Genomic DNA, 27,584 nt, shown 5'->3' on the forward strand with positions numbered 1-27,584 from the left:
TTTCCTTTATAATATTTATTCTTAAAAATGAGTAAGCAGACAGTTCATGTGTCCTGTGAATACCAAAATGTGTGTAGAACAGTACAGAACAGTAAAACCACTTTCATTATATTTCTATAACAGGATCTTTTGAGCGACATATCAAAAGTCAAAACAAAGGACGTATTCTTTTTAATACAGCAATTCTTTTAAAACATCTTTCATCTCAAGAAATAGACCACAGATTTCTAGAAAGAGATGTAAAAATATACATCAACATGATCAGTGTTAAACAGCAGACTATTATTTTCTGATGCACACGACTATTAGCTTTGCACAAACATCAGTGAGGAGGTGATAATGTCATAATGCAACCACACCAGAGGGACCAATCACATGTTTAAGAGGATGTCACAGCTTAGACAGGAGGGGCTTCAGTCACTAATCACTTCCTCGATTTCCCTCATTACTTACTCGATCACGCACTTCCTCAGCTCATCAGTTCCTTATTTCTTCCCCTGCTTTCTTTGCCTCCTCCTGAAAAACTGTAAAGAGAGAAATTTGAGTTTCATCCCCTCAGATGCATTCCTCTGATTGCATTTTCATCAGGAAACAAGGACAGAGGGAAGAAAGGAAGGGAAGTGAGAAAGTCGGACAAAGCTCATTCGAGTGCTGATTGGATGAGGCTGTAATGGACTGAGATTGATCTGAACAATGAGACCAGCTCATTGACTCTTACCACAATTAAATGGATGACAGGGGCAGACTGTGCTTTCACCCCTGCAGTGGCTCAGACAGCAAAATTAAATGATCTATTTTCTTTAGTGAGGTTTAATGCTTTACAATGTCAGAAGAAAGGTCACAGAAATACTAATCAATAGCGAGTCTATCGCAGATGCATAAGTCTGTGATGAAAAATACAAAGCATTCAGCAGCATCACGGTTTTATGTGTGTCATTGCTCAAGCCCCCCCACGTGATGAACAGAAAGACAGAAGTGGAAAGAAACTGACAGAGGCAGACAAGCAGGGGATGAAGAAGAGGAGGAAGGACAGCGGGAGAAAAGAGAGAAGGGGACATGGGAAAGAATAAAAAGAGGGGGATAAGAAGACGGATGGGTTTTGAAATGCTCATCTGATGGGCGTCCATCTTCTCCTCTACAGGCGGAGCAAGAAATAAAAATGCAGGGGTAGAAGCACGTCTGTCTGTCACTCTGTGTTAGGCTCAGCATAATTACTGTGAAATGACAGATACCCACGACTTATAGGAGGGCAGCTAGAGGAGAGAGAGGTGTGTATTTAGACTCAGCCTGCAAGTCACTCACTGCTATTTGTAGCCATGTGAAGATTTGTGGCTCAAAACTAGAGATGCTAAATTAGAGATTTTGGTCTAACAGTGTTAAAACTCTAGACCTCAATTTATTTGCCTTTCAATGTTACCTCCCGAGCAGAGGTTTAGAAAGAGCAGTGCAAAGCCCTCAAGGATGCAATCTATCCTAACACGATAAACAATAACCTAATAATATCATTCAATTACATCCAGTAAGTGTGTCTGTTGCTGAGCGACAACATTGAATTGAAGTAAATAAGAATCACTGAAGGCCTTAAAATGTTCCACAGCCCCTTATAGTCACAGCTGGTTCAGAAAACATCTGAGATTTCAATGGCAAAACTCTTTATATACAGCTCAAAGTTTTAATGAAGGAGTATTCAGGGTTTGCCCTCCTATAGCCTCAGTACTAACACATACTGCAGTATCCTCTCCTTACACACTAAACTATGTAGAATGGTCCCCAAGCTGCTACATCTTAGATAGTCACATTTGGGTACCTAGTACCTAATAGAGAGGCACAGCACTTTGCCAATAAATGTACAGTGTAAGCCTTTTACAACACAACACGTTGGTATTGTTCTAAAGGCCCAGACACTAGTGTGACCAATACTGACAAGGTACCAGGACATGTTTTAACCATATTGTATGTCATCAAACAGATTTAAAAATATTAATGGTTAGAAAAGAAAGAAACAGCTGCTTTAGCCACAATGTTAACAGAAAACAACAAATGTGTTATAAAGGTTTGTGCAAAACAGAAGCAGACTACATAATCATGTGATAGCTTTTCCTTTTTTTCCCTTTTTTTTTTACAAAACAAAAATAACACTCCAAGTCATTTGTTTAATTTCCTCTTTTGTGTAGTGGTGGATAATGTTGTTGTTGTTTGCAGTAGTTTGTTGGGCGTATTGTGAAGACGGCAGGCAGCTTGGTCGGACAGTCAAGGGGTCGGTTAGAAATGCGTCTCCTTCTCTGAGATGGTGGATATTTTTCCGTCAACTTTAAGTTTTGCGTCGTTGGCAGCGTAGGGACTGAGGGCGGCGAGTTTCCCTCTCATTTTCAGGTCCTTGCTGGGAGTCGTCAACTTCTTCATTCTCTGCAGAGAGCATAGAGAGACAAGAGGTTATCTCCAATTCGTCCACCACTATATTACCTCTAATAGCAGCATTGAGCACACACATCTTACTGTATGCATATAATCATACTGCTTTAAATAAGCACCAATAAACAACCCTAACCCTTTGTGGCTGTGTAACAACTAACCGTTATCTAATTTGTGCAAAACATTAGACTGAATGGTTATTATTTTAGTTTCGTTCTTTGTTATTTAGTCTAGAAGTACAAAGTGAATAGAAGAGCATTGAGGCACTCTGTTGGTAACATAACATACTGTATAAATCTATATATCAAATAATATGTATGTCTTCCAGGAATCTGACAAACTTCATCCTAACTAGCCAGCTAGCTTGTTAACCAACTGAATAGCCACTATAATATCAATATACTGCATTGACAAATATATGGTATTCAAACATACAGATACATCCAAATGAAAGAAATCAATTTTGTCACTAATCTAGGCATTTAAGATTTCTACACCAAGTTTACCATTTGTAGTCCATGTAAAATTTTATTAGAGATGACAAAAACGTCACTGATATAATCAATCTGCCAAATGCCAGAGGCCACAACTGATCATCTCACATCAGAAACCTGCAATTTGTTTATTTGATCCAATGGGAGTTCATCCAACTGTGACACAATCCCTCTGAGAAAGTCAGATGGGAGAGATACAACAGCTGGATTCTTTTTACTCTTTCTATGAGTGCAGGTGATACAGGTATAACCTCTCCCTTGAAACAGTTAATAATGTTCTGCTTCCATGGCTTTAACTACTGTAAATGAAATTCTTAACAAAATGAATTCTAACATCTGGTCACACTGAGATGTTGGCTGACTTGATTTACTGACTAAGCTGTAAGTCTGTATCATCCACACTGCATTTTAACAATGTTTGCCACAGGGTTAGATTTGTGAACATTATATAATAGATAAATACAAAAGAATAAATCTTTCTATGATCTTTATATCTTTCTACTGTCTTCAAACCAAGATAACACTTTTGCTTTTTGAAGAAGAAAGCCATCCTTGTGTAATACTGTGGCTTAAGTGCAAAATTTGTCCTTGTGTGTATTTTTACCTCAGAGAAGGTGCCAGGAGTCTTCCAGATCATCCAGATCATCCCAAGAGGGATGCAGACCATCGAGGACATGGCCATGAACCAACCGATACCATAGCCCCAGTCAGGGTAGGTGTACACGTTGTTGTACTTCAGTGGTTTGTATTTAATCAGGAAGAAGAGGAAAATCGCCTGCAATAGACAAAAATTTACATTCTGTTTGTAAATGTTGTAGGATAAATTGTCACAACAGCACAGGGGAATGTAGTGAATAAAATAGAATAAAATACAACCAAATACAATATATTATAATAAAATAATACAATTAAATAGAATATAATAAGCCTGTGTAAACATGCAATGTTTCTGAAAGTATTGTGTATGTACATTTGCAAAACCGGTGTTGTGCTTGACCGTTAAGTATTTAAAACATAAAACTGTAGGTTCTGGTGTAATTGGTTGTATGGTAACAGCTACAGGATACAACTGAACAAGCCTGTCCTTCATCACTGTCCTCAAGTTGTTGGCTGTAATAATGCTACTGCTGCTCTTCTTTGTGTCTGCAGTGAAACTCACAGCACAGATGCCCGGGGTCAGGATCATCCAGCACCACTTAATGAAGAAGACCGGTTTGTAGCCAATCATGTCCTCAATATTTAGGTAGAATCTGTCACTACCTGAAATACAAATAAGTGTCACTCAGGGTATCTGCATGTAACATCCAAATAATGACGCAATTGATGTCTTTTGACAGTATATGGCCGTCTGAACAGAAATGTTGACTAGATGTGAATAAAATGCTAAAACTGTTGAACTGAAACTTTCTTTGCAGATAAACAAAATCATTCTGCTTTGCTGCATGTAAAATATTACTTATTTAGTTAATAGAATTTGGTTTGTTGTTAAATAATCTTCTTAAATTAGGAAGATAATAGTGTAAAACAAAATGTAACATCTCATAAAAAGGTTTGTCAACCTGAATAACATTTAGTGAATGATGCATGTGTTTGAGCTCATTCTCCAGCAGAGGGCAGAGAAGAAATATGGTTGGATAAGGAGGGTAAAAGCATAATGTAATATTTGTACAAGAGCCTGTTTTTCTGTGCTGAAATGTGTGATAGCCATTTAGTCGACAGAGGACAGACCACTATTATCTGAAGTAACAAGATTGAGCAATGGAAAACAAACACTTTGAGAGCTCTGGTTAGGTTTCAAATTGAGACAGATATCTTACCATAGACCCAGCCGATACATATGGACTCAAATATGGCCACAAACAGTAAACACATCCCGCTGGCAGCGTACGAGTCAAACAGCTGGAAGACGTACATCCCTCCCTGATAGGACGAGACAGGTGTCAGTTTTCTGTCACAACCTCCATATGAGCATCAGACCCAGTTAGATCACATCTAATATGAAATAAATTTGGTTGTCAGGAACCATTATCATAGTGATATGTAGTAAATCAATGTAAACAGCAGCTCTGCATTTTATTTCTTTCTGAAAATAAGGATTTGTCTCAAGATTACCTCAGTTCAATGCCTCAAGAAATACCCAGTACTAAACTGATACCACTAGTGATAGACTGATTAATCGGTCAACCTATTATTTGGCATTTTGAGATAATCCACATCGGCTGACGTCTGCGCTCACGAGGCTGATGGAAAGAAATGTCTTCAGACACATCTGCAGGCAGCCTTGTCAGTGTTTGGGAAGGTGGGGAAAGCCCTGTACTATAACTTTCATGCATGAATGAATATGCATTAATTTTCTATAGAACAGAATAAAATTATACATGATTTTTCTTTGTTTTTATATGATTAAATTCTATATTGGCCATCAGCAGCCTTGCTCTCTAAATATTGGCATCGGCAAGTGAAAAACCCATATCGGTCGACCACTAGATACCACCAAATGTATATTAATAAAACTATGTAGAATGCTTTGCTTTTTGTCTTTTGTCATTGCCTGTTATCTCTTATAGAGATATTTAAACCCCAACTATACACTATTTTGTTTAAAATGTTCTCAATGAGCCATAATTTACTATTAAAGTGAAGCACGGCACAAAAGCAACTTCAGCCAACAGCTTTCTCTTATTATGTTTTTGTTCTCTGCAAAAACATTTAAAAAACCCAACGTCTACCAGCATCTCTAATGCTCACAAGTCGGCGTACTTTATTTCGCTTTATTCATACAATTTAACCTCACCGTGACTTCTAGATTCATCATTGTTTGTTGTCAGGTTAACCCGAGCTAACCGACTGCTAGCTGTAGCTTTGGACAGACGGACATGAGAGTGCATCAACAGCGGTGGAAAGTAACTAGACTACTCAAGTGCTATACTCGAGTACAGTTTTGAATATTTGTACTTTACTTGAGTATTTCACGCTACTTCTACTCCACTAAAATTCAGAGGGACATATTGTACTTTTTACTTCACTACATTGATTTCACAGCTTTAGTTTCTAGTTACTGGCAGATTCAGATTATTAATACAAATTCTGATCAACAAATAGTGATGTATTATGATGGGAATTATTATTCTGATGATCAGTGTGATTTTTGTTATAGATTAAGCTACAAAACAGTAAATAAAGTAAAAATAATAAAATAAAACTCCACCTTCATCATTAAAGCGATGCTTACACATTAATTAACATCAATAATTGTAATCTAATTATATACTATTTATTATTTTGAAATGGGCTATTCTGCATGATGAGTAGTTATACTTTAACAACTTTATACTTCAGCTTTTAAGTAAAACATTTTTAATGGAAGAGTTTCCATTGTTACAGTATCAATTTGGATGCTCACATTTTATAATCCCTCCTAGCTATCCAACTTCCACTTAAGAAAACTCATCTGTTCTTTCTTCTTCCACTAAAAGGGTCATCATGAATAAAATCTAACATGAATCTGAGAGTGGGGTTACACCACTGTACTCATAAACAGATAAGAATATCGTCAAAATGTCTCAGTAATTGTCTTTATGCCCATGGTCATAGCCAGGTATTGAACTACACTCCCAGAGGACCTTTTGAACTGTGATTTAATCCTACTCTAGGCTTCTTGTGACATTTTATTCATGATGGCTCTAAGGCCGTAAAGAGGACTTAAGTGTCTAGAGTGCATGTAGTGCTGAAAAAGGGGTAAAAGCAGAGGTAGAAATTGGCATTTTTTTATGAAGTGTTGACAGGGAATGACACACAGGGGTCAAGTCATTGGACAATGCAGCTGTCTATAACAGACAAAAAACTGAGAGAGAGCTGTACTTTAATATTGCATTAAACTCTTCTTTCACGGCCATTATGGGCCACTAGAGAACAGTACAGTACATTTTACAGTGGGGGTGGATGGAGAGCAGCGCATATGGATACATGAAAAGCTTTTAGTGGATGAAAGACCTTCTTTATAGTGTGAGGAACCAAATTCTCTTCCATTATTACTACATAGAGATGAAAGGTCTTAAAAGCACAGCAGAGCTGGTGACATGAATACAGCTCTAGATGGGTAACTTGACCAAAGTGTCGAGAGGAACAGATCCCCAGGTTTATAAACACTGAACTGCAGAAGGCAGCGGATCACATGATACTATTGTAAACTTATAGATCCACATTTTTTCATATATCATATTGTTGACCATTTATCGTAAACAGTGTTTCTAAAACTTCTTAAACCGCATACCACCTCAGAAAACACTAGGCTCTCCAAGTGCCACCATTATTGCCAACGTTAAAACACCATAACGTAGGCATACGAACAATCACAGAGGGGGCAGGTTTATTCCTTATAAGGTTATTTATTGTTGACTGTTGTTGAATTCTGAACAGTTCACATCTCTTCCTAATAGTTCCCGCTTGGAGCCACAATTGCAGTGTTTTGGAACCATTAATTTTACCTCTGCTTACTATCTTGCCACATCACATGGTAGTTCATAACCAATTACAGATGTATGCACACACTACGTGCATGAAAGTGTCAATGTAGCAGGCTGATATTGAAACAAAATATTTCAGGAAATGTAAAACTTATTTGAAATTACATTTCAGAGATCTTATGGTTCAAATATTTTCAATCAAATGTTGTGGTATTTTGATGGTATATAATTTGAATTAATTAATTAAATTTAAAAAAGAAATCATTCTTAAAATGTATTTATCATTTATTATTATATTTATTTATAAAACATTTCATTGATTCCTCCACATACCATAGTTTGAGAACCAGTGATCTAGCCAATGTACCTGGCTGGGTTTCATCTCAGACTTGTAAATTGGTGATGATGAAGATGATGATGGTGATGATAATGACAGCGATGATGATATGTCTGCATATTGAATAAAAGATGAACATGGTAAAGGTAAAAAAAAAAAAAAATTGTTTTTCCACAGCTGAAATGAGTGGTAGACAACCAGTCTCCCCAAAAAATAAGGCTGAGTAAACTTTGACGGTATATTACGTAATATTAGGTAGATTAAACATTAGTAGTGCATTTTGTGAGCATATGAAAATATTATATGTCTTGTATTGACAGAACTAAATTAAGAATTTTTATTTTTATTTTTAGGTTTTAAGATTATAAAGTAAACATAAACTTGATATGTGTTACCTTTAACTCTAATGATGTCACTACAGGTGAGTCTTACCTCTGTACACATGATGAGTCCTATGAAGAAGGAGACTATAGACATGCCCAGAATCAGCAGCTCTCTGCGGTAGCCTCTCCTGAAGGTCTCTGGGTACATGTCCACCACAGCTGTCACTAAACTCTCCACACACACAAACTGCAAAATAACAAAGATGTTACTTCTATAAAATGGGAAGATAATGATCTGAATGGACTGATCAAACAGCCTTGTTGATTAATAAATTGGATGACAAGACAATATGGTGTTCAAATTGTGATCATGAGCACCAATCATAAATAAAAATACACGCTTGGTTTTTGCTTTTACAAATGTGAACATGAGAAATACTGATACATAATTCTACATGCTGAATGAACACTACAACAACTGTTGTAGGCTAAACAGAGTAAGTTGAGCCAAAACATCAAGTCTCCAGTGGTCCTCACCTGACTGTCAAGACCGAGGAAGATGAGCATCATAAAGAAGAGACAGGCCCAAAGTGGAGACAGAGGCATCATAGTAACAGCCTTGGGGTATGCAATAAATGCAAGACCAGGACCTGCATCACAAAAACATCATACACACGTTTTTTTAGAGCAGGTGAGAGTTAAGTTATTTTGCTTTGCTTTTGTATTACTATTATTTTTTTGCTTAAAGCTCATCTGTTTTGTGTAATCAGCTGATGGGCTTTTATCCATGCATTGACAGTGCCTGTAGTTTCATAGCAGTATTTTAGGAGCAAACATAAATAGAAACCCTAGTAAACCATTGTCATTTGTACTGATCTATATGGAAGTATACTCTCTTGGTGAAGCTTTACATTGTTATTATTGTTACCATTAAATATTATTCTTTGTTTAATTTATACATCTGATCTGCTTTTGTGTGGTCATTCCTTTTTGTCTCTCCTGTTAAATGTTTTTTTTGTTAGTTAAAAGGGACATCCTTAATCATTAGGGCCTGAGTATTGCTCTGTATTATCATTTAAATGACAGTGTCCATATGGGATTATTCCATTTATTAACACATTATCAAGAAGAAAAAAAATGCAGAAACTAGTAAACCTCAAAAGTGATGGTTTACTAGCATATATTGATTATATGCATCAGTTTTAGTGTTTAATGTTTTATAGTGTTTAATAGTGTTTCTCTCAACAAAATACTGTATATGAACTAAAAGTGAAATAGAAGAGTAAACAGCAGAGGAGCAGAAGTGGCACAATGCCGGGTCTACGGGGCCATGAATGAGATGAGATACTGTTGTGAAATAAGACTGATTGGTTCAAAATAGGAGGTTGCAGGCTGTTGTATATTTTTACTTCTACATTTGGTAATAGACCCTTAAAAACACATTATTCAAAACATTAAGCTCTGCTCTCACCATGCACTCAGACAAACATTTAAAATCTCTTGCTCTGTCACATTCACTAAATCATTCATACTGACTTAAATAAATCATAATGCGGTGGTCTAAGAGCCTAGGTAAAGAGTGTGGAGTTATATAACTGGGTATGTTTATCCATTTTAGCACAATATGGTGGATAGGGGCAGAAAGATTCAGACAGGCTTTCTCTGGTCTATCTGCTTTAGTGTATAGCCACATTACAGTTCTGGAAGCTGGTACCTAACTTAAGAAACACAAATGTTATTCTCTCACCTGATTCTGCCACAGCCTCGATGGGAACATTTTGTTCGTAGGCCATGAAGCCGAGCACAGAGAAGATAGCAAAACCCGCCACAAAGCTGGTGCCACTGTTCAGACAACACAGCATGATGCAGTCCCTGAGGAGCAAGACAGAGAGAAAGAGAAGGAGATCACACTTACAGTAAAGCCGTCAGTGGACCTTACACTGGAGGCAACACAGACTTTGTGCATCATACAGACTCAAGTTGTGTGATGAATGGAAACTAAAATGGTACAGAATGTGGAAATCCATCCAATTTTATCAATCGACAGTACACATATTCTTATATTGTTTATGTTGACAAACATACAGTGTATACATACTAAAATTTTCATACTAAAACATTCATCCATTTATTTGTAGCCATATTATTATCTTACCTGTAGCAGTTATTGTTGTAGGAATTGTAACTTCCCAGAGCAGTGAGACAGCCCAAGCAAATAGCATAAGAGAAGAAGATTTGGGTTCCAGCGTCCACCCATACCTGAAGGAAGATGGGAATAAACATAGAATACATATACAGATGGTAACAAATTAAAGTAAAACAACCAACATAAAATGTCCTTGTAAATTGTTCTTCCTACAGCCAGAACAGGCGTAAAGTCTCTAACTGTACTGGAGGGATGCACACAATTCTTCAAAATGATATCAATAAAATGATCCAAAATCTGCCATAGATGTTAAATCTGGTAAAGATCTGGTAAATGTTATAGCCTAGCCCCACTTATTGGAGAGATTTACATGGAACTTAAAGATATGAAACATGTGGCGACAGATAGAGATGCAACAAAGGTGTGTTGGAAAAGTAAGCATTTTAGCCACTCATTTGTTTAGATGTTTCCTTTAATCTGTCTGTACATGCACCGTACACATACAAATATTTTATACACAAATCAAAGTTCCAGAAACTTTTCAGGCATCTGGTAATTGTTTTTGCTCTTGATCCAGCTTACGGTTTAATTTCCACTTCATCAGTGCTTCTCAGCCTATTGTCACAGACAACATCAATTCTTTGTGAGATTTTTTTAAATTAATTAAATCACAGAATTAATATAAGTAGAATAGGCTTTCCCATTTACAAGAGATTACCATGATATGTCAAGAGATGACTTTTTATCTTCTCTAATGAAACCCCACTTTTCTTTTGTTACCCCTCATCTACCTGATTTTCATCATCTCAGTGACTTTGTAATGAAATTATGGCTCAGCTCAACCGATTTCTTTCCCCTCTGAGAGGCACACAGTGGAGCAGCATGAATCATGGATTAACATCCAAAAGTAGATACAGATAAGTCTTCCAGCACCTAAATATTCATTTGTGCTTCACTAACTCCATTCCAGTCTACTGTTTGGTGGGGATTAATGGAGGACAACTACAGTATAATATAAAGTTTATATAAACTTACTACAAGGATAGGATGCCTCTATATGACCTCCATAAACAAACAAGACCATCAGTGAGAAGACTGGCTATAGCAATTCTGCTACCGGATCAGATTCAGTAAGATTCCACTTGAAATCAATGAAATGACACGGTAGAAACACTACTGCTTTTGTCCACTGGGGCTGCCTGAATCAACACAAAGTGAAAGTTATTTGCAAGAGCTTTGAATATTCAATATTATTTACCTCTCTAACTCAAACTATTATTGGCAGTAGAACAGCATAGAGAGTGGGGGATGAATGTTTGTTGAGGGTTAAACGTTAAAAAAAAAATTACATTTAAAAACTTGAAACTTCCCCCTGGATAATCCTCAGGACACCAAATACAAATACATGCAGACCTATTGACTGTCCTATTGGTGGCTCAGTGCTAATACGTAAATTATGACACACAGAAATAAGACAGCGAATATTGTAAACATTATACCTACGTACCATTAGCATGTTAGCATTTTCATTGTGAGTATGTTAGCATGCTAATGTTATGTTGGTATTTGGCTCAAAGCACTGCTGTGCAACCTCATAGAGCCTAGCTCTGTAGATTAGAAGTCTTGTTGTAATTTGGGCTTTTAGCCCATGTGTCTATAAGCCACTTAGTGGGAAAGCAATAGAACTTGTTGGTTATGTTTTCAAGACAAGGACATTTTGGGGGTTACACTAATGAATGTCCTTTCTAAATGTATTTAATTTATATTTGTTTATTTAGGGAATTGTTGGTCAGTAATCTGCAGCCGAACTGAAATGTCTGAGTAAATTCCTATGCAGGGGTGTGAGCAATTTCCTATGGACTGTTAAAGATAATTCGTTCTTAACTTTCACTCGCAGTTTAATCCTCTTTAGGGTCGCAGCTTATCCCGCTACAGGCAGGACGAAGGGAAACATCCTGACAGGTCCTCTGTTTCAGTGCATAACAATTAAGTGTAACATTGTCAGTTTTAGGCCTAAATGTTTTGTTTTGAATAAGTAGCCTTTGTGCAAATATAACCAGACCTTAATCAGTTGTTTTAGCCCAGTCACGTATAATGTGGAAATGAGTCACAGTACTTTTGATTCATGGGCTTCATGGGGATTTACACATGTTAAGATTCTTCACTGAGACAGCAGTAAACTGTAGCATCATGAAATTAATTTGTAGTGCAGCACAGGACCCTAGAACCCACAGGATAGCATGGAGTGCTAGCGAATTCAAACTTAATGCAGCATGGCTCTTTGAAAACTCTCTCACATCACCATTGAGCCACTAATCTCATTTCCCCACCGAGAAACAATTAACAAACGCACGGTCTTCGCTCCCTCCTGGGAGTAACCACGGTAACTTCTGTGACCTCACAAACACAGGACTGTTCCTGTGGAAGAACAGGCCTTTCTTTCCTAATGTTCATTAATGTTCCCTTTAGTTCACCCTCGGCTGATGGCCGCACAGCGCAGTGAAACCTTAAAGGCCCAGGCTCAGAAAGAATCACTTGTTGATGTTGTGCCTAATTTGGCCCGGCTTGTGTTTGGTTATGTTGAGACTGTGGCTCCAGGAAACGTTTCTACTGTGTGAAAGCTGGATGCTATTGACTGTAAGATAGTGTTCTTGTAATGTAAATGTTCCACTCTTGGTGCTCCTCACGTCCCACGCTTTGTATAAATGAGATCCATAGGTGTTAGATACTTATATGTGAAGTGCCTCATTAAGACATTTGGCTGAAAGGAATCAATAAGATTTCACCCACCCACTTTGGAGCCATAAATTAATGTAATTGTATCTTTACTGGACAATCATCATGTTATATCACATTTTACAGATGGTGCAAGCCTACAACATTAAGTCAATGAGCGATGTTCTTAACCTCATCTTAACCTGATAAAAAATCATACATATTGTTTAACTTAATAAACCCCTACAGGCATGTTTTAAACGTTCACTGTTCACACTTAGGAGGATCTATTGGCAGAAAACAAATACAATATGCATAACTATGGCTTCATTAGTGTATAATTACCTGAATATATAAGAATCGTTACACTTTTGTAACCTCAGTATGAGACTTGCCAGTATTTTTTCCACCATGTTTCTACAGTAGCCCAGAGTTTACTGTCAATTGTTCATCACAATTACCTACAAACATTACATCTATTCACTGTCATTGACCGTCAGATATTTTTTTCAAATATTTTAAAAATGTCTCCTACTACAAGTGCATCATACATTCTGAAACTCAAATTTAATATGAGCACAGAAAAGGTGATGGTACTTTATTGTGGATGACCACAAAGAATATACTAAATAGAAAGGTAAGTATTCTGGGATGTTGTTGCCAAGTACAGGGTGTCAATGAGAGTTACTCTATAGAGATAGTTGGGTGGGATAGTGATAGGCAGGGGTTTAAAGGGTATTTAAGAGAAACATGTAGCTAGGTTGAACCAAAGAAGAGTTCAAAGGCCTTGCAATACAAAAACACGGAGATAAAAGACTCCATGAGAGGCAGTAATACATTACAGTGTATTGTAGAGTTTTGTTGTTGTTTTTTTGTTGGTTTGGTACAATTTTCTTTTTGAGTATTTAAATAAAAATAGGGTATTAGCTAATATTCACAATATTGGTTTACTGATCATTACACTGGTTGTTTATGGAAAACCCTTAACCTTAACTGACCCTCTAGTATGAATTTATATGTTTTTCTTTTATATGTTCTCTTCGTAACGATTAAACGTTTATTAAAATGGCGATAACAAATATTTTTATATCCACAATGGATCACATACATTCCTTGTACTTATTTTGTATCAAAATTGATTTTATTGTTTTGGTTCACCACTCTCAAAGATTGCTTTTGGCGGCAGCAGCCAGCTATTTTGAGTGAATAAGCTCTAAAACCCCACTGTACACTACTTGCTCAGCACCAAACGGCAAACAGGCAGAGTTAACAAATAGTAGGCAAATAAAGAGCCAGATATTTTTTTCCGGACTTATCTCAGAGCTAAGTGGTGCTAATGATTGCTCAATGAGATCCACTAACGGAATTAAATATATAGGTTATATACGTATATATCTGCTGGATGCGTAAATAGGCAACTGCTTGCTAACACATTCATCATATTAGCTTCATAAGGGGACAATAAGTAAGTATTGTTTCAGCTTTTTATAAGCGGCAAAACATCAGTTATTGCACGTGTAAGTTGTGAACTCAACAACAAACCCTGGAGGGATCACTTGTACATGAACATATAAGCTTTTAACAAAAATCTACTGAGTAGGCTAATCACACATTATTGTCTTGCTGATGTCTCTTTTGAGAAATAAGGGTGCCACACAACAACATCCTGGGCACTCTTTACTGAAGATATTCTGATACTGAAAATAAGTAAAAGTTAGAAGGTAGGGTGAGACAATAGCTTTGGCACTGGAGTAGCTGAGAAAAAGACACAAATAGCAACACATTTTCAGTTATGGTGAATGGAAAGATAGGTAGTATGAGAGTGTGAGAAGTGTAGAGAGGAGGGGTGATACACAGTGCAGGGTGGAGGGTGAGAAGGACGGAGAAAGCCAGGGAAAGAAAGGTATAGGAAAGAAGAGAATAGAGGAGGCATGATAAAGTTCAGGGGTGTAAAAGGAGCGGGTGACACACAGCCACACACACTCTCCACACAGCCTGGTGAACAGAACAGAGCCCCGATTGTCCCTGAGGAAGCTAATTTAACATTGGTGTCAGAAGTAATGTCTTCCTCTGCCCAACAGCAGCGCTTCTTTATCACCCTCCTTCATTCTCTCTGTGCATCTGTTTGTGTCTTTGTTTGTCCATCCCTTTTTTCTCACTCATTCACGTCCTTTCTGTATCACTGCTTCTCTTTCTTTAACTTTACTAAAGTCACAGATGCAGCAATCATCTCACTGGACAACAGCTGGAGAGTCTACTGAATAAAAGAACATGTAATCTAACAGCCTGTTATAGGCTTACTTTGTACATTACTGAAATGCATGGATATAAATATGAAAAATAAGTGGCACTGCATATACTGCAGTGTATCATCAAAGCTAGGAACATAACATACTGTATGTCCTTAACACCTTTTTTCACCACAAGGAGCTGCTTTTCCCAACAAGTTGTGTAACAGAACAGACAGCCTTGTCTGTCTGTAGCCTACATTTACAGACTGGTTAGAAAACAGGCACTAGTATCACACTGAACTGTGCTAGGCTGATGCCTTAGTCTTCAACTCAAATGACCTGCTCTCCTGGCTGCAAAATATAAGTGTCCCCAGCTTTCTCTGTTTAGTTTTCATCCTTTCCACCAAAAATTTGAATGCTCTCCTTGCTCTTGCTCTCTTTCTCTGTGCTTGAGGTTGGCCTAGATGGGATGTAGGTCAAATGAATGATTCGTATTTGATATTATTTTATATACATATATATGTTATTCCTAATTCCTAAAAATATTCATACTGGTTTCATACTGGTTTGAATAAACAATTCAATAGTATTTCCCATTATTGCTGAGGAAGAGTTTTGTGCTAAAGGAATTAAAGGCCTGTACCAAAAACAGGCAGTTCAGTGATTAAAGTAAATAAAAGCCCGGAATTAAGTTTCTTGATTTCATACAAAATGTATGTAGGATGTTATATCTGCAAAAGTCGTGTTTGACTGCTGAAATGACAACTATAGGCAGTAGATTTTATATTTATTTATTTAGCTGTGGCAAGCTAGCTAGCTATGAGTTGGCTGAAAACATTGACTCCAGCTGACTTTTTAAGGTTTCCAGCTTACTCTTTTTAAAAAAAATGACCAATAAAGTAAAACATGTCTTAAATGTGCACTTGAAGACTATAACATGATGTTTTTCTAGAAGACTTAGGCTAAAGCTGCATGTCCAGGGCAAACTTACTCCTAGGCCTTGAACATAAAAATAGATTACGATTGCAGCTTACGTTAGAGCAGGTGAACACACTGTGCCACCTCTTTTTTTACAAATGTTCTTGTGTTTTCAGTTATGGCAAAAAAAAAAAAAAAAAGACAATTTAAATGTACAATATCGATCTGACTACAATCACATGCGTACAACTACAACGTGCAGGGAAATCCAAAGATTGGCAGGTCTGCCGTGTCAAGTTACAGTTGCTAAGATGTAATTGGCTCTTTGGGGAAGTAAGTTAAAGAACGGCCAATTTTGAGCTCATGTCAGAAAGATTTCAGATGTGAATGCACTTCAAACTTTTCACATTTGTCCTCTTAATTAACTGTACAACAAACTTTCCTGAAATGTCTCAAACTTTTTATATCCCCAACACCTGCAGTCTTACAAGCCTTATCTGCTGGTAAACGCTTCTGAATGAAGGCTGAAATAAGTGTCTGGGACATTGATATAGAGACATAGTTTTCACACAATTTTGTCCATAGTATAAAATTTGCATTTCAGAATTTCTCATTTCACATTCAGCTTTATGAGTGATAAATAAAAGTATCTGTCAGTGTGTTCTGATCTGTTTTTCTCACCCAAACTCTCCATCTATCTCGATTCAGTTGTCATGACACCCCATCCACTGACATTTTCTCGTGCACTGTTGCCTAGCGACCCAAGCTGTCTGCCTTTCCAGACAAGGTCAAGGAGTCTGCTCTGTGTGACTCTGTGTCTGTCTGTCTCTATGAGTTATATGTTAATGCACCACCTCTATTAGCCTCCAATCCTGATCTTTCAACCTCTCTGGGTCCTGGAAGCTCACTGATTACCTGACCCTTAATCATCTCATCCCCAGCATGAAGTGTCAGCTCTGCTATGACAATCGTGGCTCCATGTTAAGCTGTAATATCACTGCTGCTTAAGTGAGACATATAAATGCAGCCAAATGTTTATGACTAAATTAAATTGTTGCCCATTTTTAGTCTTTTGCTGGACAAAGAAGAAACCATTTACCATTTAGCAACCAGCTTCTTTCTACATAAAATGGCAAAACAAGCAGGTGTATTGTGTATTCTTTACATGAAAGTGTTTGTGTTTGAGTACAGAGCATAAATAGTGATGGGTGTAAAAAGATAAAAAATAAAGAAATAAAGGGCTGATCCCCCATCGCATTATAGTAATAACAACACCACCTGTCCCTCTGGCAGCTACTCAGCTCCAGACAGGTGGGTGTGAGGCAGGGGTATAAATTCATTCTCATGAGTAGTTTCTTTAACCCTGACTGCTTCACTTTGGTACCTTCTCTCTTTCATTGGTAAACTGACAAAGACAGTTAGTTTTAGCACAATGCAAGTCAATCGATCAAATTAATATTGTGCTGCCCTAAGCTGCCATTAGGAAATACCTGAATATAAGTCGAGGACACAAGAACAAACAAGGGAGTAAACACAGATTGATTGATTGATTGATTTCTGATTCAACTTGAAAAGGTGTATGATGTACAGTATTAACCATGTCTTATATAAGTGTCTTTGAGGTGAAACATCCCAAAGTCAGTATCCAACATTTGCCGGCACAAACATGAAACATAATAGCAGCCGCAGAGTAGAGTCGTATTTGTAGACATTATGTGTGCCATCTACAAGAAAGGACAGTAATAACTTCTGCAACCATGAGACATGTGCCACCTGCAGCCAATAAGTGTTACAACTGTAGTTTGTTTTTCTTCTTTATATCTGCAATGTGTGTGGATGTTTAAGGTTTCATTTTTTAAATTTAAACACTGAGAAGATTTTAAACAGCTATGAATGACACATGAAGGACTCTGACCTCCATAAATATCCCTCTGATTAATTTCAAAAGGGGATGAAGTGAGATTATAAGCATACAAAGAAAGATAACACTGTAGCTGTAACATTAATTACCTACAGGTGACACAAGTGTATAGCAAGAAAAATAGCAATGCCTATTACTTTTCTTACCTGTTGGTGGCAACATCTCAATGGCCCTTAAACTTATTTTATATTTTTGAAGGAGGCAGATTATTTTTACCCATTTACTAGCAGAAGAAGGGTGCAGAGGGCCCAAGCCTACCTGAGGGTCAGAGAGACGTGAAATGTCCGGGTAGAGGTAGAACTTGATGCCTTCATATGCTCCTGGCAGAGTCACTCCTCTGATCAGCAGGACCAACAACATGACGTAAGGAAATGTAGCTGTCACATACACAACCTGCAGGTATAAACATGCACAGATTAGGAATATTATAATATGTATGTACAGATTTCAGAAAAACACAGGTGATGCTGAGTCACTTTCAGAACTTTCAGAAGTAGTTACTTACATAACTTGATATGATGCATGCAAAATAATGTCAAAGTGAAGCCGTGGAAAGCAAAGAAAACCTGCCAACAATAGTCATAATGTTGGGCTCTAACCAACATGGCCACCTCCTCATCCATTGCTTCACAAGTACAGGACAGGAACTGGAGGGAAAATGTGGCTGTTTTGTGCCACCCTTACAGCTCAATAATAACAAACAACTTCTCAGACCTAAAGGTGAGAGGGCATGACAGTAATACAACAACACATGTCCAGACAGAAGGAGAGAGAAGAGTGGGAAGATAAGTGAGGAAGATGAAGGATAGAGCTGCAACTGACATTCTTGCTCTTGCACACACACACAAACACATATGTGCCACAATGTGAAAGTAAAGCAACCTTCAATTACAGTTTGAACTGAACACAGTTCTGAATTTTTGTGAGATGCTTTAGCTCTCCTTGAATTCCTTAAAGAGAAACAATCTAAAAACGGAAAAGTCATTGTCATCTTTGCTACAACTGATCACAACTTATGCAATAATGCACAATAAGTAATACCGTAACTTCTGACAAGTTGTCACAAGTAAATACATGTATTGCTTTGTTTTAGGGGTCACAAGCCTGAACATGAGTTTACCATTAACCAGCAGTTGATAACACCATTTATAGGAATGATGACACCATTTACAGGAATGGTAAATATCTACTAATATACTCTTTGGAGTTAAATGTGTGTTTATATACATCAGGTAGGGTATCATGCACAGCAGGGGAGTCAGCTCCACAATAGCAACATACAGTACCTTCAGTACAGTAGCTACCACTTGCTAACCATCAAACCAACACTCCCTTTTTTATTGAACTATTCAGGTTTTGCAGAATTGTACTCGACATCTCAAGACTCTTAGAAACCCCTTGAACAAAGACCCTGGCCTCTTGGAAGGCAGAGGCGGGCAACATACATCCCCTGGCTTGCTGGCATCCAGTCAAAGTCCAATTGAGGACAGAACAGGACAGAACAGAGCCGGGCCAGGAGACTGAAAAGAAAAGAAGGCTCCTCTGGCCCCGTCTCTTAAACAGGAGAAGCCCAGAGGAGTGATGCTGGCAGTGTGGGAAAATGTGCTTCTCTTTGAAGCACGAACAGGAGTGCATGAGTGCACACACACACACACACACAAATACGCAACTTCATTCACAACATTAAAATGGGTGTGCACATACTACAGACACAGATAAAATGGACCATTCACACATACCCGCCTGAACACAGACTCATAAACGCATGCACAATCCAATTACCCATACACCCCTGGTCACATTACTGTACAGCAGTTTCATGAATGGAGACTAAAGATCTGCTTTACTGATTATCCTGCACATCCTTCATCTTAAAAACCGGAATCAAAAGTGTAAAAATAAATTAAACCACGGTAGTGTTTGAACAGTAAGGACCAGTGAGACTTAATGAGACTGTCCTGTCTAAGCTCTGTTAATCCTAGCGTTGCCTACAGGGAAAGTGTGGGAAAAAGTTGTCTCCTGCCCAGCATATCCCTCCTTTAATTTGTCAAATAAAACGATCACACATCCTAAACCTTCTCTTGCTCTTTCTCTCCATCTCTCTGGAGATGAAAAGAACAATATTCAATCTCTCCATGAACCTTTGATGCTCCACATGCTCCTTCCAGCTCACCACGGGTAAACATTTAAGCCACCACAAATTCACTGGTCAAACTTGCCCCTGCCTCGCCGTAAATCTAACAGGAGGGCTTAAACGTGAGAATGGCTAGCAAACATGGCCAACAAAAGCAAACAGCTTAGCAGAGTCCAAACTGAATGGGCTGTAGGGTCTGTGGAGAAGAAAGCACCTCTCTCTTGCAACAAGCGGGCTGTGGTTAATTTCTCATAGCGGGAGAGTGAGAGAGGCAGCAGAGGCGGAGGCTGAGGATATACTCTGCATTCTCCTCATGAACGCTCTCCTTTCCTCCAGTGAATACAGGAATCAATCTTGGACCGGCTGCTAAAGCCCAGCCATGAAGAAGCCTTCTCCCCTCTTACTTCCCAGCCAGACAAAAGACACTTCAGGGAGATATAGGCATTGCCGCCTAGTTGTTTTTTTCCCCCCGTCATGTAGAATGTGAGTCCATTAATTTTTCCACACACCTCTCCTCTTTTCTCTGTTTCCCTTTCCTTTCTTCCCTCTCTTCTTTCAATCTATCTCTATCTCTCTACTCATTCTGGCTCATTGAGTCTGAGGGGAGTTTCCTAAGGGCTGCTGAGCACCCAAAGCAAGATGCAGAGTCCTCACTGTCCTCCTCAAGGCCACTACAAGAGCCTCGAGGACATTAAAATGGAAAGGGTTATGGGAGGAAAGGTAGAAGTAGAAGTAAAAGACTCTTTGTCCTCTGTTTGCAGGGGGAAGGTTGTTTTGAGGACAAGAATGGGAAAGTGCTTTATCTTGTGGTTGCTTAGATGGAAGATGGAAATTAAAACTGCTTAAGTGAATAAAAACTGTCAGTAACAGCAAAGTAGCATGCCTAATTATTTATATACAAATTCCAGCATCATTTGTTGGATGGTGTAACAGTATTACACATACAATTTTCACATGTTCATCATGTGAAAACATCATGCAGTAAGACATGTGGTGCTAGCTCTTTGCATTGCAATAAATAGAAACTACACAGACTCTCTTACTCACACGCACAATAGTAACCATGCATTACTCTGTCTCACCTTGCCAGTTGACTTGGGTCCCTTCCAGATGCAGAAGTAGCAGATGAACCAGGCCAGGGCCAGACACATGGCCAGCTCCCAGCGCATTCCCCCCATGTGCTCAATACCATCTGATATTTTCAGTACTCTGCGTCTGATTTGGTACAGAGAACACAGATGATTAGAGATTTACAATTTGATTTAGTTCATTACTCTTGTGTGATCTGAAAAAGGTGATGCAGCATTGAACACAAAAAGTAAAGCCTCTGCTGACTCTCCGAGATCAGTCTGCAAGCAATACGTTATTGCTGTTACTCAGAGAGAGTATAATAGTGCTCAATATAAATAGTAATGTTATTTTTTCTAGTTGACCATAGTTCCAAGGAATATCAGTGAATGCATTCTCCAACTCCACATAGCATTTCTACTCCTCAACTTCAAACCGTGTCAGTGGTTTGAAGTTGGCATATACTAATGGTCCAATATAATGTGCACTGAAACAGATTTTCCAGCATTTTTAGCGCCATTTCAACTAAAAGAGTTGTTGGAATGGGGAAACAAACCTATACTATATTTCACATTTGGCCTTGATCACTAAAGGCCTTCATTGTCTTTTATTGGTTCTCCACTACAGAGGAGCACACTAAAATTAATTCACGCACCTGCACTGTCACTCAGGATGAGGGTACCCTGTCACACAATACCAGTCATAAATATGTCTGTCCTAATCAAACCATACATCCAGCAACAGAACTGTAACACAACCTTGAGGGGACTAACCAGCAGTACACAATGACCTTATCCATTCTTTGTGATTCACACTACCACTTCTCCCTTCTGTCCATGATGGCTGATCCTAATTCTGTTGCTAACCTGGACACTGGAAGTTGAGGTTGAACTATAAGACTGCAAATTTGCAAGCTACAATAGTGGAATTACTTGTCTTGAGCAATGTGAGGATGACATGCCAACAATCTTCCCAATTGTGGATCCACTGTATCTTTAGTCGGATAACTGGAAGTGAGGCGAAAAATGCTCTTCCAACTGCCAGACCTCCTAACAGACTTCCCATAGTTGTTAAAGCTGTGGAGGAACACATGGTCCTCCTTACGCCTCAAAACTGTCTTAACTCCAGTGTGGTCAGTGTATTGAGGGATCACATTAGATTGATTTAAGGAATGATGCATCCCTGATGAACCTCCATAATAAAGGCAGTCTGCTGCATTGTGACCGGAAAGGCGTCATAAAATGTTTCTGGAGATGACATGTTGCTTTATACTCTGATTACTCTGATACAGCTGCTATTGAGCATCAGTCGTGTGCTGGTGGGTCAACTGCACTGTGGTGGTCAACATCAACAGGCAGGAAGATGTCTGGATTGCTCTCCACCTTTGGCCATGAACCACTTAAAATAAGTCATGCATTTTCAGCTCCTGAAAGCCCTCCACGTCAAAATGTTTGTGCCAAAATCATGTCCAGGGTCAGACCACTGACAAGTCTACCAACTCACACTTGAGCCAAATCCGGTCTTAGTTCAGCAGAACACTGTCTGACCACTGTGGTTCTCCTGGAATTTAAACAACAATTCTTGGAGGACAATGTGCATGTGTCTAAGCACCATGGTCAAGAAAAGGGCTTCATGCATGGTTTTTACTCCACATCACCTTGTTTGATAATAACATGTGTCAAGCAGCTATCCACAGCATTGTGGTCCATAAATGTGAACTAGCTGGTCGCACTACCTCCTCCACCCAACTAAATACCCACATTGGAGAAGCCACCCTGTCCCTGCCTGTTCTTAAGTTGCTGAGTTCAGCAGGCGGATGGTAGCATATATACAGCCAGTACTGTAGTAAAGAGAGAATTGTGACAGATGTTCTGTGTGGTCTTATTGCATGTGTTATTGCTCTGTGCTGTTTATTTATTCATGTATTGTGGAACTGCACTGCAGTCCAAAACAAATTTCCCAAAGGGGACAAATAAAGTATATCTTGATCTTGATATTAAAATACTGCTCAGCAGTAGAGTGTAAAAGAGGCCATGTAGTGTGTTAATGCAATATTATAAGCCTACTAATCTACAACTAAAACATTCTTTATCATATGCCTACAGGTGTAACAGTGTAGGTGCAAGATATCAGCGATTATGACATCATAGCTTGTTGGCGATGGTGTGTTTCCTGTTTGTTGAAGCATAGCCAGGCAACAGCATTGATGGAGGATGAGAAGCGAGATTCAACACCACAGAGCAATATGGTGCTGCCAAATCTTTGCCACCGAGTTCACCCCCGGAGCTCCTGACCAGCCATTGATCATTGTGACATGTTCTTGGTGGCCGGCCACAGGATAGGTCCAACACAGCCCCCCTGTCCCTCCCTGGTCAGCCGAAAGGGCAAGATGTGAACGCTAATGTGTGTAAATATACTTGTGTGTTTTCTCCAAACTATGTAAATTGGTTTTAATACGGATGCATGCATAGTTCTGCCTATTTCTACAGCGTGTCTTGTGTGCAAAATTTCTGCGCGCAGCATTATGTCTGCATTTATATCTTGTGTTCAGTTTTTTTTTAAGGTTCATTTAATTTATTTCAGACTTTGTCCTTACACATCATTCCTCCATGATGTACTGTTGATATTATTGCAAATATGTATAAAATACACAAATGTACAAAAGATGTGTTTTGGGAAGTGTAAAGATGGAATGATAAAACCATGCAACATAATTTTGGAGCACTAACATAAGGATCCATAAAGATGGCAAAATACAGCTTTTTTAACTTGCTGCTCTGATGTTTGTTTATGCTGTATATACAGTACAAAACAAGACAGTGTGTCTTGGCATAGATTAAACAAAGCCTGGTCTGTTGCTATTTTTGCCAACAGCATGGTGGTTGGCTCTTTGGCCATTTCCTTTGGGCATGTCTTTCTCTGGGGTTAGGTTTATGTTGTTTGCTCAATTATGACATTTCCATCACTGTTACTCAAATCATGTCACTTAATTTTAATTTAAGAATCACAATATAGATCACAATTTTAATTTAACCATTTGACCACAATGTGTAGTTTAAAAAATTAGATTTGACCCAGCAGTATAAACATAGCCGTTGGCAGCGAGACAGGAAGTGTGGTCAGCATTACACACTGACAAGGCCTGATCTGCTGCCACACACATGGCTCTAGCTGGGAGACAGCTGGCCTACCATGGCCTGTTGACACACAAATATGAAAAGGGCTGACTAATTATTGGGGGAAAGGTTAGGGGGGTCAGTGAAACAGTCTGGGGCTGTCAGAAGCTCTGATTTTCAACATTGCAGTAGATAATGACTGAACTGACAAATCATCTCCTTATGGTGTTATAGGACGGACTGTGACACCATTAATACTATATATATACATATACACTCACAGAGGTGAAGGCCATCATCATAGTATGCTCTCCAACAGGACTTTGCACACACAAACAGAGCGTGAAGTCTCATATGAAGACAAAGGAACATGACGGAATATGATAACGTAAAAAAAAAGAGTAGAAATAAAACATGTACTCACTCCCAGAACTCTATGACTGGAGAAGTTGCGTTGGGGTTTGTAATGTTGGTGCCATTTTCTCCATAGAAGTCCACACAGTTCTCTGTGGATACAAAATCATGTGTTGTTATTTTTGAGAGCTTACTACAGGTATAGGTGAAGATATGGCAATGCAGATTAAATCCTAGGAGATTGTTTTTTGTTTTTGTTTTTTTTATCCACAAACAAAAAAGATGCACATGATTATTTTTGCTTGCAAGAAGAACTTCCTCTCTTATCCACTGTTCCCCCCTCCTACCTGTATTCCAGTAGTGCCCACAGCCAGCCCACGGCAGCTCCGTGGTGAAGCAGTTGAAGAGGTAGAAGATGGCCCAGGCAAGGATAACTACATAGTACACGTTTAGATGAGCTTCAATCACCTGCGTTGCATACCCAATACCTGAAAATGGTTACAGATAAAGAAAATGAAAAAATTGCAGGAGACTGACTGGATTTTATCTGCAAGTATTCACAGCTGCAGTAACGAATATCAGTAAGATACCTCTGGAAGTCAGTAGCTTTTCCAGGTTTTTCCAGATACAATTTGTAAAAATTAATAAATGAATCAGGATCATATTATAGAAAAATATATTTATATAATACCGGTAGTATTTATTGAATGCAAGAATCTAGTTTCATCAACCCGACACAACCCAACCCAACTACCTTTTCTCTGTATAGTTTCCCATTTTCTATTCAGTTATTAAAAATGCTGGGCACACCCTGATCAAAGATATGACTCTCTTCTCACCTTCAAATAGTGGGCAAACTTTCCTCCAGCAGGTGATGCCTCCTTCGCTGGTGAACTGACCAAGGGCAGTCTCCAGGAAAAACACGGGGATACCGCAACACACAAAGAAGATGACATATGGGACGAAGAACGCACCTTTATGGACACAAAAGAAAATGCATACAGAACAAGAACACCACTTGATCAAAGCTACTATAAAGTTAGGCAGCATAAGGGTTCAAAAAGGATCTCCACCCAAAAAACAAAACCGATCATTCTTCTCCATTACTACTTATGAATGTATGGAGCAGATCACACAGTTCTGATGAAAGCACTCACTATGATGCCATGCTCATCCTGCAAGATGACCTTTTCATACTGTGCTGACTAATGATGTCTAATGAGGGAACCCACTGTTTTTATTGATATGACGTGTGCATAATGGATGAAATAATAAAGCACATCATATTATGATACTTAGTTTTGATACTTCACAACTACATAATTGACCTCCTCCTTTGATGCAGTAGAAGATAAAAGAACTTGTCTCACCTCTATTTCTCATGAATGTCTTTTACATTTCATTAATCATATCCTATCCTTGTACTTATGTATCTAATCAGAGAGGATGTAATCTTGCTTTTGTTTCTTTTCTAATCTGGCTGTATCCATTCATACCTGTCCTACCTCCACCTTCCTGCAAGCGAACTTGTTTTAATGTTCACTGATTTTCTAACACAAATCCCTCTCCTACTATTTTCTTTGGTTTATGTCCATCCTCCAAACACATGTAAGAGAAACATCCTTACCTCCTCCATTCTTGTAGCAGAGGTAAGGAAACCTCCAGACGTTGCCCAGCCCGATGATCTCCCCAGCCACAGACAGAAAAAACTCGATCTTGTTGTTCCACTGACCCCTCTCATTGTACTCCGCGTTGTCTAGGCTGGAGCTGGACCCTTCCGGGTCTCTGCCATCCTCTGGTTTACCGTTTATAACGGGCCCGCTCTTCTCAGCTGTCATGACGCTCCAGCAGCCCGCTGAGACACAAAAAACACATGGACAGAAGATTTTAAAAAGGTGACCTCACAACCAAAACTTTAAATGGATTTGCTGACTTTTTCTGGAATTTGGATCTTTCCTGGGACATCTGAATCTAAATGGGACTGTCCCATTAATGCAAAACCCCGCCCATTGAATAGTCCACATTTGTGTGGTAGGTTCAAATAAAGTGAAAACAGTCTAATTAATTTTCACTTGTTATGTAACTGCGTGGCCCTTTAATCAGCCATTCTTCTACATAAAAACGGAGCAGTGTGGAATTAAGTGTGATACCTCATTCATACATCATTAATTGAATGATTACGATATCAACAATAGAATAAAGTAGGACAGACACTAATTCATCTTGTCCAACTAGAATGGGGATGTATATGTATATGAGAGGGCAGATAAAAAACAAGTTTTTAGTAACCTGCAGCTAAACCTTAATATCACTATAATATCGTTGTAATAACTTGTTTAAATACAGTAACAACGCACGTTAAAATCCACCAACGCAATAATCATTCATCAAGTTAGCAGCCTTACAAGAAGTTAGAATCACTCAGTCAAAGTCAAACAACTAAAAAAGCAGTCCATGGAAAAGCCAAGAGGAGAGCTGGCCGTAATATTTCGTTCAAGTATGGCACAGAAATTATGCAAATAGAAATCAAAGACATGTAACATCTAACTCTACTCACCAGTCTCCTATGGAAAAGTGGCAAACCTCCTTTTGGCTCCCGCGATGATGCGCAATAACAATTGCCTTTACAAAACACAGGATGGTTTAGCCTGATCAGGGGGGTGAGAAAAAAAACAGGAGAGAGGGGGCAAAAGAGGAAAATGAGAACAATCTGGATCCGCGTTGAGTGAAGTGGTTTTCTCGTCTCTCGTCTATATAAAGGAAGATCCCAGACGTTGCAGAGTGACGGTAGATCTTGTACCAGGCGATGGATAACCTGCGACTGCGCTCCCACTCTCCAAGCGGTCTACTCTCAAGCGCCTCTACTTGGATAAAAGCCATGTGGTAACCAATCTAGCTCTCACATCAGCGTTACCACGGCGCAGAGGAGAGCAGAGGGACATAGGGAGA

At 38.7% G+C, this 27,584-nt stretch overlaps 1 protein-coding gene across 1 annotated transcript; it reads right to left on the reverse strand.

Moving 5' to 3' along the window:
* slc6a11b (solute carrier family 6 member 11b) lies at positions 1–27,474 on the reverse strand. The gene is made up of 15 exons (XM_051415171.1): positions 27,193–27,474; positions 26,263–26,490; positions 25,475–25,609; positions 24,983–25,123; positions 24,706–24,787; positions 21,180–21,312; positions 18,222–18,356; positions 10,188–10,291; positions 9,780–9,904; positions 8,570–8,682; positions 8,142–8,279; positions 4,724–4,826; positions 4,066–4,166; positions 3,511–3,681; positions 1–2,406 (listed from the first exon to the last, which is right to left on the reverse strand). Exons 2-15 carry the CDS (start codon positions 26,471–26,473, stop codon positions 2,263–2,265), a joined length of 1,836 nt encoding a protein of 611 aa, XP_051271131.1. The 5' UTR covers positions 26,474–26,490; positions 27,193–27,474; the 3' UTR covers positions 1–2,262.
* Positions 27,475–27,584: the final 110 nt, after the last annotated feature.

This window comes from Dicentrarchus labrax, unplaced genomic scaffold (genome assembly GCF_905237075.1).
Source record: "Dicentrarchus labrax unplaced genomic scaffold, dlabrax2021, whole genome shotgun sequence".
Taxonomy (NCBI): Eukaryota; Metazoa; Chordata; class Actinopteri; family Moronidae; genus Dicentrarchus; species Dicentrarchus labrax.